The 14,236-nt window shown below is 49.4% G+C and overlaps 1 protein-coding gene across 1 annotated transcript in view; it reads right to left on the bottom strand.

Annotated features, from left to right (window-relative positions):
• The window catches only part of LOC135552370 (centrosomal protein of 89 kDa-like), a 205,842-nt gene that overhangs the window by 139,264 nt on the left and 52,342 nt on the right, over nucleotides 1-14,236 (bottom strand). Inside the window, exons 12-14 of the mRNA XM_064983947.1 lie at nucleotides 11,197-11,339; nucleotides 8,512-8,562; nucleotides 5,300-5,383 (exon numbers count right to left, since the gene is read on the bottom strand). Coding sequence (XP_064840019.1) covers nucleotides 5,300-5,383; nucleotides 8,512-8,562; nucleotides 11,197-11,339 — 278 coding nt within the window. The remainder of the gene's footprint in view (nucleotides 1-5,299; nucleotides 5,384-8,511; nucleotides 8,563-11,196; nucleotides 11,340-14,236) is intronic.

Here is a 14,236-nt window from a genome sequence, read left to right on the forward strand (position 1 = left end):
TTGCTGAGCCGATTTCAACCAGAGCCTGGGTAGACCAGGCCTCGAGCAGTTTAGTGAGACACAGCTGAGCCTATTTCAACCAAAGCCTGGGTGGGCCAGGCCTCGAGCAGTTTAGTGGGACAAAGTTGAGCCTATTTCAACCAGAGCCTGGGTAGACCAGGCCTCGAACAGTTTTGTGGAACAAAGCTGAGCCTATTTCAACCAGAGCCTGGGTAGACGAGGCCTCGAGCAGTTTAGTGGGACAAAGCTGAGCCTATTTAAACCAGAGCCTGGGTAGACCAGGCCTCTCTCTATCAGTTTAGCGTGACAAAGCTGAGCCTATTTCAAACAGAGCCTGGATAGACCAGGCCTCGAGCAGTTTAGTGGGACATTGCGGAGACGATTTCAACCAGAGCCTGGGTAGACCAGGACTCGAACAGTTTAGTGTGACATAGCTGAGCCGATTTCAACCAGAGCCTGGGTAGACCAGGCCTCAAACAGTTTAGTGGGACAAAGCTGAGCCTATTTTACCCAGAGCCTGGGAAGACCAGGCCTCGAACAGATTAGTGGGACAAAGCTGAGCCTATTTCAACCAGAGCCTGGGTAGACCAGGCCTCGAACAGTTTACTCTGACATAACTGAGCCGATTTCAACACCAGCCTGGGTAGACCAGGATTCAAACAGTTTAGAAGGACATTGCTGAGCCGAATGTCAACCAGAGCCTGGATAGACCAGGCCTCGAGCAGTTTAGTGGGACAAAGCTGAGCCTATTTCAACCAGAGCCTGGGTAGACCAGGCCTCGAACAGTTTAGTGGGACATAGCTGAGCCAATTTCACCCAGAGCCTGGGTAGACCAGGTCTCAAACAGTTTTGTGGGACAAAGCTGAGCCTATTTAAACCAGAGCCTGGGTAGACCAGGCCTCGAGCAGTTTAGTGGGAAATACCTGAGCCGATTTCAACCAGAGCCTGGGTAGACCAGGCCTCGAAATGTTTAGTGAGACATAGCTGAGTCTATTTCAACCAGAGCCTGGGTAGACCAGGCCTAGAGCAGTTTAGTGTGACATAGCTGAGCCGATTTCAACCAGAGCCTGGGTAGACCAGGCCTCGAACAGTTTAGTGGGACAGAGCTGAGCCGATTTCAACCAGAGCCTGGGTAGACCAGGCCTTGAAATGTTTAGTGAGACAAAGCTGAGTCTATTTCAACCAGAGCCTGGGTAGACCAGGCCTAGAGCAGTTTAGTGTGACATAGCTGAGCCGATTTCAACCAGAGCCTGGGTAGACCAGGCCTCGAACAGTTTAGTGGGACAAAGCTGAGCCTATTTCAACCAGAGCCTGGATAGACCAGGCCTCGAACAGTTTAGTGGGACAAAGCTGAGCCTATTTTACCCAGAGCCTGGGAAGACCGGGCCTCGAAGAGTTTAGTGGGACAAAGCTGAGCCTATTTCAACCAGAGCCTGGGTAGACCAGGCCTCGAACAGTTTACTCTGACATAACTGAGCCGATTTCAACACCAGCCTGGGTAGACCAGGATTCAAACAGTTTAGTGGGACAAAGCTGAGCCTATTTTACCCAGAGCCTGGGAAGACCGGGCCTCGAAGAGTTTAGTGGGACAAAGCTGAGCCGATTTCAACCAGAGCCTGGGTAGACCAGGCCTCGAACAGTTTAGAGGGACAGAGCTGAGCCGAATGTCAACCAGAGCCTGGGAAGACCAGGCCTCGAACAGTTTAGAGGGACAGAGCTGAGCCGATTTCAACCAGAGACTGGGTAGACCAGGCCTCTCTCTATCAGTTTAGTGGGACAAAGCTGAGCCGATTTCAACCAGAGCCTGGATAGACCAGGCCTCGAACAGTTTAGTGGGACATAGCTGAGCCAATTTCAACCAGAGACTGGGTAGACCAGGCCTCGAGCAGTTTAGTGGGACAAAGCTGAGCCTATTTAAGCCAGAGCCTGGGTAGACCAGGCCTCGAGCAGTTTAGTGGGAAATACCTGAGCCGATTTCAACCAGAGCCTGGGTAGACCAGGCCTCGAACAGTATAGAGGGACATTGCTGAGCCGATTTCAACCAGAGCCTGGATAGACCAGTCCTCTCTCTATCAGTTTAGCGTGTCAAAGCTGAGCCTATTTCAACCAGAGCCTGGATAGACCAGGCCTCGAGCAGTTTAGTGGGACAAAGCTGAGCCTATTTCAACCAAAGCCTGGGTGGGCCAGGCCTCGAGCAGTTTAGTGGGACAACGCTGAGCCTATTTCAACCAGAGCCTGGGTAGACCAGGCATCCAACAGTTTAGTGTGACAAAGCTGAGTCTACTTTACCCAGAGCCGGGGAAGACTAGGCCTCGAACAGTTTAGTGGGACAAAGCTGAGTCTACTTTACCCAGAGCCGGGGAAGACTAGGCCTCGAACAGTTAGGTGGGAATAGCTGAGCCGATTTCAACCAGAGCCTGGATAGACCAGGCCTCGAGCAGTTTAGTGGGACAAAGCTGAGCCTATTTCAACCAGAGCCTGGGTAGACCAGGCCTCGAGCAGTTTAGTGGGACAAAGCTGAGCTTATTTCAACCAGAGCCAGGATAAACCAGGCCTCAAACAGTTTAGTGGGACAAAGCTGAGTCTACTTTACCCAGAGCCGGGGAAGACTAGGCCTCGAACAGTTAGGTGGGAATAGCTGAGCCGATTTCAACCAGAGCCTGGATAGACCAGGCCTCGAGCAGTTTAGTGGGATATAGCTGAGCCTATTTCAACCAGAGCCTGGGTAGACCAGGCCTCGAGCAGTTTAGTGTGACATAGCTGAGCCTATTTCAACCAGAGCCTGGGTAGACCAGGCCTCAAACAGTTTAGTGGGACATAGCTGAGCCTATTTCAACCAGAGCCTGGGTAGACCAGGCCTCGAACAGTTTAGAGGGATATAGCTGAGCCTATTTCAACCAGAGCCTGGGTAGACCAGGCCTCGAGCAGTTTAGTGTGACATAGCTGAGCCTATTTCAACCAGAGCCTGGGTAGATCACGCCTCTACCAGCTTCGTGTGACATAGCTGAGCCTATTTCAACCAGAGCCTGGATAGACCAGGCCTCAAACAGTTTAGTGGGACAAAACTGAGCCGATTTCAATACCAGCCTGGGTAGACCAGGCCTCGAGTAGTTTAGTGGGACATAGCTGAGCCGATTTCAAACAGAGCCTGGGTAGACCAGGCCTCGAACAGTTTTGTGGGACAAAGCTGAGCCTATTTCAAACAGAGCATGGGTAGACCAGGCCTCGAGTTGTTTAGTGGGACAAAGCTGAGCCTATTTCAACCAGACCTGGGTAGACCAGGCCTCGAACAGTTTAGTGGGACAAAACTGAGCCTATTTTATACAGAGCCTGGGTAGACCAGGCCTCAAACAGTATAGTGGGACAAAGCTGAGCTTATTTCAACCAGAGCCTGGGAAGACCAGGCCTCGAACAGTTCTGTGGGACAAAGCTGAGCCTATTTCAACCAGAGCCTGGGTAGACCAGGCCTCAAACAGTATAGTGGGACAAAGCTGAGCTTATTTCAACCAGAGCCTGGGAAGACCAGGCCTAGAACAATTTAGTGTGACATAGCTGAGCCTATTTTAACCAGAGCCTGGGTAGGTAGACCAGGCCTCTATCAGATAGGTGGGACACAGCTGAGCTGATTTCAACCAGAGCCTGGGTAGACCAGGCCTCAAACAGTATAGTGGGACAAAGCTGAGCTTATTTCAACCAGAGCCTGGGAAGACCAGGACTCGAACAGTTTAGTGGGACATAGCTGAGCCGATTTCAAACAGAGCCTGGGTAGACCAGGCCTCAAACAGTTTAGTGGGACATAGCTGAGCCTATTTCAACCAGAGCCTGGGTAGACCAGGCCTCGAACAGTTTAGAGGGATATAGCTGAGCCTATTTCAACCAGAGCCTGGGTAGACCAGGCCTCGAGCAGTTTAGTGTGACATAGCTGAGCCTATTTCAACCAGAGCCTGGGTAGATCACGCCTCTACCAGCTTCGTGTGACATAGCTGAGCCTATTTCAACCAGAGCCTGGATAGACCAGGCCTCAAACAGTTTAGTGGGACAAAACTGAGCCGATTTCAATACCAGCCTGGGTAGACCAGGCCTCGAGTAGTTTAGTGGGACATAGCTGAGCCGATTTCAAACAGATCCTGGGTAGACCAGGCCTCGAACAGTTTTGTGGGACAAAGCTGAGCCTATTTCAAACAGAGCATGGGTAGACCAGGCCTCGAGTTGTTTAGTGGGACAAAGCTGAGCCTATTTCAACCAGACCTGGGTAGACCAGGCCTCGAACAGTTTAGTGGGACAAAACTGAGCCTATTTTATACAGAGCCTGGGTAGACCAGGCCTCAAACAGTATAGTTGGACAAAGCTGAGCTTATTTCAACCAGAGCCTGGGAAGACCAGGCCTCGAACAGTTCTGTGGGACAAAGCTGAGCCTATTTCAACCAGAGCCTGGGTAGACCAGGCCTCAAACAGTATAGTGGGACAAAGCTGAGCTTATTTCAACCAGAGCCTGGGAAGACCAGGCCTAGAACAATTTAGTGTGACATAGCTGAGCCTATTTTAACCAGAGCCTGGGTAGGTAGACCAGGCCTCTATCAGATAGGTGGGACACAGCTGAGCTGATTTCAACCAGAGCCTGGGTAGACCAGGCCTCAAACAGTATAGTGGGACAAAGCTGAGCTTATTTCAACCAGAGCCTGGGAAGACCAGGACTCGAACAGTTTAGTGGGACATAGCTGAGCCGATTTCAAACAGAGCCTGGGTAGACCAGGCCTCAAACAGTTTAGTGGGACATAGCTGAGCCTATTTCAACCAGAGCCTGGGTAGACCAGGCCTCGAACAGTTTAGAGGGACATAGCTGAGCCTATTTCAACCAGAGCCTGGGTAGACCAGGCATCGAACAGTTTAGTGTGACATAGCTGAGCCTATTTCAACCAGAGCCTGGGTAGACCAGGCCTCGAGCAGTTTAGTAGGACATAGCAGAGCCTATTTCAACCAGAGCCTGGGTAGACCAGGCCTCGAGCAGTTTAGTAGGACATAGCAGAACCTATTTCAACCAGAGCCTGGGTAGACCAGGCCTCGAGCAGTTTAGTAGGACATAGCAGAGCCTATTTCAACCAGAGCCTGGGTAGACAAGGCCTCGACCAGTTTAGTGAGACAATGGCTCTTAATAACTCTCTTGTGTTTCTCTTTTAAATAGACCATAACGCATTTAAAAAGCATAAAGTTATTAACAAGAGAATAACAGGGTGACACTAATACAAAACACGCAAAGAAACGCACGCACGCACACACACACACACACACACACACTTACCTCCGAGGCCTGCAGGAGAGCATCTTTCTCAGTGAGCCGGTCTTCATAAGCCAACAACAATGGAGATAAATACTTCATGTCCAGCTGGAAGACAGAGAGGATGAAAACAGACGTTAGAGTTTAGACTCCCAGCGCTGGTTTCCAGGACACAGATTCAGCCTCATCCTGGACTGGAAACTCAATGGAGAATCTCCATCTGTGTCCGGGAACCCCGTCCATAAAACTTTACTCTAACATTTTCAGAATTCCTAACAACGCAAAGCAAATTACTAAAGAGTGTCAGAGGATCTCACAGGGAACATGAAATAGATATATAGAGATGAGAAACAGAGAGAGAGAGAGAGAGAACACCCACTGTAGTGAGTACATCAGATATCAGGGGAGGAGAGAGAGAGAGAACACCCACTGTAGTGAGTACATCAGATATCAGGGGAGGAGAGAGAGAACACCCACTGTAGTGAGTACATCAGATATCAGGGGAGGAGAGAGGAGAGAGAGAGAACACCCACTGTAGTGAGTACATCAGATATCAGGGGAGGAGAGAGAGAGAGAGAACACCCACTGTAGTGAGTACATCAGATATCAGGGGAGGAGAGAGAGAGAGAGAACACCCACTGTAGTGAGTACATCAGATATCAGGGGAGGAGAGAGAGAGAACACCCACTGTAGTGAGTACATCAGATATCAGGGGAGGAGAGAGAGAGAACACCCACTGTAGTGAGTACATCAGATATCAGGGGAGGAGAGAGAGAGAACACCCACTGTGGTGAGTACATCAGATATCAGGGGAGGAGAGAGAGAGAGAGAACACCCACTGTAGTGAGTACATCAGATATCAAGGGAGGAGAGAGAGAGAGAGCACCCACTGTAGTGAGTACATCAGATATCAGGAGGGAGAGAGAGAGAACACCCACTGTAGTGAGTACATCAGATATCAGGGGAGGAGAGAGAGAGAGAGCACCCACTGTAGTGAGTACATCAGATATCAGGGGAGGAGAGAGAGAGAGAGAACACCCACTGTAGTGAGTACATCAGATATCAAGGGAGGAGAGAGAGAGAACACCCACTGTAGTGAGTACATCAGATATCAGGGGAGGAGAGAGAGAGAGAGAACACCCACTGTAGTGAGTACATCAGATATCAAGGGAGGAGAGAGAGAGAACACCCACTGTAGTGAGTACATCAGATATCAGGGGAGGAGAGAGAGAGCACACCCACTGTAGTGAGTACATCAGATATCAGGGGAGGAGAGAGAGAGAGAGAACACCCACTGTAGTGAGTACATCAGATATCAGGGGAAGAGAGAGAAAGAGAGAACACCCACTGTAGTGAGTACATCAGATATCAGGGGAGGAGAGAGAGAGAGAGAGAACACCCGCTGTAGTGAGTACATCAGATATCAGGGGAGGAGAGAGAGAGAGAGAGAACACCCACTGTAGTGAGTACATCAGATATCAGGGGAGGAGAGAGGATAAGAGCGGAGGGGAGGAGGGAGGAGAAGAGAGTCCCTGGCTTTGCTAATGTGACAGTTCTGACATCAGTGAAGAACAAACAACAGTTTGGGATATTAGAATTGCTGAGGATTGCTAAGAAACACTAAGAAACACTAAGGATCGCTAAGGATCGCTAAGGAACGCTAAGGATCGCTAAGAAACACTAAGGAACGCTAAGGATCGCTAAGAAACACTAAGAAACACTAAGGATCGCTAAGGAACGCTAAGGAACGCTAAGGATCGCTAAGGAACGCTAAGGGCTCAGACATATCAATAGTGTTTTCTGGCCCGATAGTACTCAGCACCTTTGAACGTAATTTTCGAACCAGGGGCGCACCAATTATACATGTAGAGTCGCTTGAAAAATACTGGCAGTCAGTTGTCTACGGTGAGCGTTTCCTAAAACCCAGCGCTCTGAAATGATCGGCAGACAAACGCTAGATCCACATTCAGGGCGAAAAGTGCAGGATTTAAAAGATGATATTCTTGTTAATCTAAATGCACTGTCCGATGTACAATAGGCTTCACAGAGAAAACATGCCATGAGATCGTTTGAGGACGACGCCCCACATCAACATATTTTTCCACCGGCACTGGTTTCATGAATTCACAAAAGGCGATTAAATATTCACTTACTTTTGGAAATCTTCCTCTGGTTTGTCATCCAAAGGGTCCCAGCTACAACATGTAGTGTTATTTTGTTAGATAAAATCGTTCTTTATATCCCAAAAAGTCTGTTCAGTTGGCGCCATCGATTTTGAGTAATCCACTCGTTCAACATGCAGAGAAAGGAATCCAAAAATCTACCGCTAAACTGTGTTAAAGCCCAGTTCAGATACGCAAGACGAGACAACGCGACGGTCTGAAGGAATTTTAGAACAAAGTTTGTTTGATCTGAACGGTCCGGTTTTAAAACGTCTCATGTCGTCGGCTGGAGTTTCCGACATTCAACAGGTCACATACCTACAGTCTTGAGACGAGACGGATCCATTTAGACAATCAGAAGCCAGTGAACTTATGTTCTGCACACAGCCAAGCAGCTAGCTAGCTAACCAAACAGAGATCTACCAAACTATTCTGCTGCAGATAGCTAGCCGAGCTTGCTGATATTCATCTGACAAGTCATAAAGTCTACACTGTTACACGTATTTCATGATACTCGTTTGTTACAGTAACTTGCTATAACAAGTAGCAACTTTGTTTCATCACGTCGACGTAACGAGGAACCGTTGTCGCGGAAATGGTCTCAACTGCACGTTCGAATGCCCCGTCTTTCGTCAGCTGTCGTACAACACAACATTCTAAAACTAGCTAGTCGAATCTAATCTCGTCTCATGTCGTCTGTTGTCTCTGAACTGGGCTTTAAGGATGGCTAAGGATAGCGATCGGTTCGCAAATTACGTTCAGAGGTGCTAAGTACTCTCGGCCAGCAAACGCTATTGGTGTGTCTGAGCCCTAAGGATCGCTAAGGATCGCCAGGGATAGCTAAGGATCGCCAGGGATAGCTAAGGATCGCCAGGGATAGCTAAGGATCGCCAGGGATAGCTAAGGATCTCCAGGGATAGCTAAGGATCGCATGGGTAGCTAAGGATCGCTGAGGGTTGCTAAGGATCGCTGAGGGTTGCTAAGGATCGGGCTTATAATTCACTGGTATACATAGCAGAAGACAATGCCACTGTTTCTAGAGGAGGAATCCATGAGAATGTCTGAGTGACTGACCAGCCAGGGAGGAGCAGATCCTTTAAGTGGCAGGCCATGGGTCCTGGAGCTCTGAAAGACATGGAGAGAAAACATTACTACAGTACATCAATACATCCAGAACCACATTACTACAGTACATCAATACATTCAGAACCACATTACTACAGTAACTACAGTACATCAATACATCCAGAACCACATTACTACAGTAACTACAGTACATCAATACATCCAGAACCACATTACTACAGTACATCAATACATCCAGAACCACATTACTACAGTAACTACAGTACATCAATACATCCAGAACCACATTACTACAGTACATCAATACATCCAGAACCACAACACTACAGTACATCAATACATCCAGAACCACATTACTACAGTAACTATAGTACATCAATACATCCAGAACCACATTACTACAGTACATCAATACATCCAGAACCACATTACTACAGTAACTACAGTACATCAATACATCCAGAACCACATTACTACAGTACATCAATACATCCAGAACCACATTACTACAGTAACTACATTACATCAATAAATCCAGAACCACAACACTACAGTAACTACAGTACATCCAGAACCACATTACTACAGTACACCAATACATCCAGAACCACATTACTACAGTAACTATAGTACATCAATACATCCAGAACCACATTACTACAGTACATCAATACATCCAGAACCACATTAACTACAGTACATCAATACATCCAGAACCACATTACTACAGTACACCAATACATCCAGAACCACATTACTACAGTACATCAATACATCCAGAACCACATTACTACAGTAACTATAGTACATCAATACATCCAGAACCACATTACTATAGTACATCAATACATCCAGAACCACATTACTACAGTACATCAATACATCCAGAACCACATTACTACAGTAACTATAGTACATCAATACATCCAGAACCACATTACTACAGTACATCAATACATCCAGAACCACATTACTACAGTAACTATAGTACATCAATACATCCAGAACCACATTACTACAGTAACTATAGTACATCATCATCCAGAACCACATACATCCCAGAACCACATTACTACAGTAACTACAGTACATCAATACATCCAGAACCACATTACTACAGTAACTATAGTACATCAATACATCCAGAACCACATTACTACAGTAACTACAGTACATCAATACATCCAGAACCACATTACTACAGTAACTATAGTACATCAATACATCCAGAACCACATTACTACAGTAACTACAGTACATCAATACATCCAGAACCACATTACTACAGTACATCAATACATCCAGAACCACATTACTACAGTAACTACAATACATCCAGAACCACATTACTACAGTACATCAATACATCCAGAACCACATTACTACAGTACATCAATACATCCAGAACCACATTACTACAGTACATCAATACATCCAGAACCACATTACTACAGTAACTACAGTACATCAATACATCCAGAACCACATTACTACAGTACATCAATACATCCAGAACCACATTACTACAGTAACTACAGTACATCAATACATCCAGAACCACATTACTACAGTACATCAATACATCCAGAACCACAACACTACAGTACATCAATACATCCAGAACCACAACACTACAGTAACTACAGTACATCAATACATCCAGAACCACAACACTACAGTAACTACAGTACATCAATACATCCAGAACCACATTACTACAGTACATCAATACATCCAGAACCACATTACTACAGTACATCAATACATCCAGAACCACATTACTACAGTAACTATAGTACATCAATACATCCAGAACCACATTACTACAGTAACTATAGTACATCAATACATCCAGAACCACATTACTACAGTAACTATAGTACATCAATACATCCAGAACCACATTACTACAGTACATCAATACATCCAGAACCACATTACTACAGTAACTATAGTACATCAATACATCCAGAACCACATTACTACAGTAACTACAGTACATCAATACATCCAGAACCACATTACTACATCCCCACATACCCAGTACATCAATACATCCAGAACCACATTACTACAGTAACTACAGTACATCAATACATCCAGAACCACTACGGGGGACCTCCTGGGCTTGCTGCCTCAGACTACAGTCAATCCCTACAGTACATCAATCCAGAACCATCCCCACAACACTACTACAGTACATCAATACATCCAGAACCACATTACTACAGTACATCAATACATCCAGAACCACATTACTACAGTACATCAATACATCCAGAACCACATTACTACAGTACATCAATACATCCAGAACCACATTACTACAGTAACTATAGTACATCAATACATCCAGAACCACATTACTACAGTAACTACAGTACATCAATACATCCAGAACCACATTACTACAGTACATCAATACATCCAGAACCACATTACTACAGTACATCAATACATCCAGAACCACATTACTACAGTAACTATAGTACATCAATACATCCAGAACCACATTACTACAGTAACTATAGTACATCAATACATCCAGAACCACATTATAGTTAGGGTAGGTATAGTTATAGTTAGGTTAGGTATAGTTAGGGTTGGTATAGTTATAGTTAGGGTAGTCATAGTTATAGTTAGGGTAGTTATAGTTAGGGTAGTTATAGATACCTCTTCTTTGCTCAGGGGTCTGAAGCGTGTCTGGTAGCGGCTGAGCTCCACGTTGAGGCGATGGACAGTCATCTTCAGGCTGTCGTTCTCGTCTACCACCTCCTGGGCTTGCTGCCTCAGACTCAGCAGCTCTGCCTGCTCACCTACAGGGGGAGCTACAGTCAGTGTCTGGTCCACACAGGAAGTACAATGCAGAACCACTCTGATCCAGGTACATCCAGAGATCCAGTTGATAACAAACTGAGAAATCATGAGAGCTGGCTTCCATAGCCGGATTGTAGGTCCCCAGTCTCTCCCCTCCCCTACCCAGTCTCTCCCCTCCCCTACCCCGTCTCTCCCCTCCCCTACCCCGTCTCTCCCCTCCCCTACCCAGTCTCTCATTGCCCCTACCCCGTCTCTCCCCTCCCCTACCCCGTCTCTCCCCTCCCCCCTACCCCGTCTCTCCCCCCTACCCAGTCTCTCCGTGCCCCTACCCCGTCTCTCCCCTCCCCTACCCCGTCTCTCATGGCCCCTACCCAGTCTCTCCCCTCCCCTACCCCGTCTCTCCCCTCCCCTACCCCGTCTCTCCCCTACCCCGTCTCTCCCTCCCCCTACCCCGTCTCTCCCCTCCCCTCCCCTCGTCTCTCCCCTCCCCTACCCAGTCTCTCCCCTCCCCTACCCCGTCTCTCCCTCCCCTACCCAGTCTCTCCCCCCCTACCCCGTCTCCCCCTCCCCTACCCCGTCCCTCACGGCCCCTTCCCCGTCTCTCCCCCCCCTACGAAATCTCTCATGGCCCCTACCCAGTCTCTCCCCCCTTCCCCGTCTCTCCCCCCCCTACGAAATCTCTCATGGCCCCTACCCAGTCTCTCCCCTCCCCTACCCCGTCTCTCCCCTCCCCTACCCCGTCTCTCCCCTCCCCTACCCCGTCCCTCACGGCCCCTTCCCCGTCTCTCCCCTCCCCTACGAAATCTCTCATGGCCCCTACCCAGTCTCTCCCCCCTTCCCCGTCTCTCCCCTCCCCTACGAAATCTCTCATGGCCCCTACCCAGTCTCTCCCCTCCCCTACCCCGTCTCTCCCCTCCCCTACCCCGTCTCTCCCCTCCCCTACGAAATCTCTCATGGCCCCTACCCCGTCTCTCCCCTCCCCTACCCAGTCTCTCCCCCCTCCCCTACCCAGTCCCCCCTACCCAGTCTCTCCCCCCCCTACCCAGTCTCTCACCCCCTACCCAGTCTCTCCCTCCCCTACCCAGTCTCTCCCCCCTCCCAGTCTCTCCCCTCCCCTACCCTCCCCTCCCTACCCCGTCTCTCCCCTCCCCTACCCAGTCTCCCCTCCCTACCCAGTCTCTCCCTCCCCTACCCAGTCTCTCCCCCTACCCAGTCTCCCCCCCCTACCCCGTCTCTCACGGCCCCTACCCAGTCTCTCCCCTCCCCTACCCCGTCTCTCACGGCCCCTACCCAGTCTCTCCCCTCCCCTACCCCGTCTCTCCCCGCCCCTACCCCGTCTCTCTCCCTACCCAGTCCCCTACCCCGTCTCTCCCCTCCCCCTACCCTGTCTCTCCTCCCCCTACCCCGTCTCTCCCCCCCTACCCAGTCTCTCCCCTCCCCTACCCCGTCTCTCCCCTCCCCCCCGTCTCTCCCCTCCCCTACCCAGTCTCTCCCCTCCCCTACCCCGTCTCTCCCCTCCCCTACCCCGTCTCTCCCCTCCCCTACCCCGTCTCTCCCCTCCCCTACCCAGTCTCTCCCCTCCCCTACCCAGTCTCTCCCCTCCCCTACCCCGTCTCTCCCCCCTACCCCGTCTCTCCCTCCCCTACCCCGTCTCCCCCCTCCCCTACCCCGTCTCTCCCCTCCCCCCTCCCCGTCTCTCCCCTCCCCTACCCAGTCTCTCCCCTCCAAATCAAAATCAAATCAAATCAAATCAAATTTATTTACCCCGTTCCTCCCTCCCCCTTGCAGTCTCTCCCTCCCTATAGCCCTTCGTACATCAGCTGATATCTCAAAGTGCTGTACAGAAACCCAGCCTAAAACCCCAAACAGCAAGCAATGCAGGTGTAGAAGCACGGTGGCTAGGAAAAACTCCCTAGAAAAGCCAAAACCTAGGAAGAAACCTAGAGAGGAACCAGGCTATGTGGGGTGGCCAGTCCTCTTCTGGCTGTGCCGGGTAGAGATTATAACAGAACATGGCCAAGATGTTCAAATGTTCATAAATGACCAGCATGGTCGAATAATAATAAGGCAGAACAGTTGAAACTGGAGCAGCAGCACGGCCAGGTGGACTGGGGACAGCAAGGAGTCATCATGTCAAGTAGTCCTGGGGCATGGTCCTAGGGCCGCGGTTCAGTTGAAACTGGAGCAGCAGCACGGCCAGGTGGACTGGGGACAGCAAGGAGTCATCATGTCAGGTAGTCCTGGGGCATGGTCCTAGGGCTCAGGTCCTCCGAGAGAGAGAAGGAGAGAATTAGAGAACGCACACTTAGATTCACACAGGACACCGAATTGGACAGGAGAAGTACTCCAGATATAACAAACTGACCCCAGCCCCCCCCACATAAACTACTGCAGCATAAATCTGAAGGCTGAGACAGGAGGGGTCAGGAGACACTGTGGCCCCACCCGAGGACACCCCCGGACAGGGCCAAACAGGAAGGATATAACCCCACCCACTATGCCAAAGCACAGCCCCCACACCACTGGAGGGATATCTTCAACCACCAACTTACCATCCTGAGACAAAGCTGAGTATAGCCCGCAAAGATCTCCGCCACGGCACAACCCAAGGGGGGGGGGCGCCAACCCAGACAGGATGACCACATCAGTGAATCAACCCACTCAGGTGACGCACCCCCTCAGGGACGGCATGAGAGAGCCCCAGCAAGCCAGTGACTCAGCCCCTGTAATAGGGTTAGAGGCAGAGAATCCCAGTGGAAAGAGGGGAACCGGCCAGGCAGAGACAGCAAGGGTGGTTCGTTGCTCCAGAGCCTTTCCGTTCACCTTCCCACTCCTGGGCCAGACTACACTCAATCATATGACCCACTGAAGAGATGAGTCTTCAGTAAAGACTTAA

The sequence above is a fragment of the Oncorhynchus masou genome, chromosome 2 (assembly GCF_036934945.1).
Source record: "Oncorhynchus masou masou isolate Uvic2021 chromosome 2, UVic_Omas_1.1, whole genome shotgun sequence".
NCBI classification, from domain to species: domain Eukaryota; kingdom Metazoa; phylum Chordata; class Actinopteri; order Salmoniformes; family Salmonidae; genus Oncorhynchus; species Oncorhynchus masou.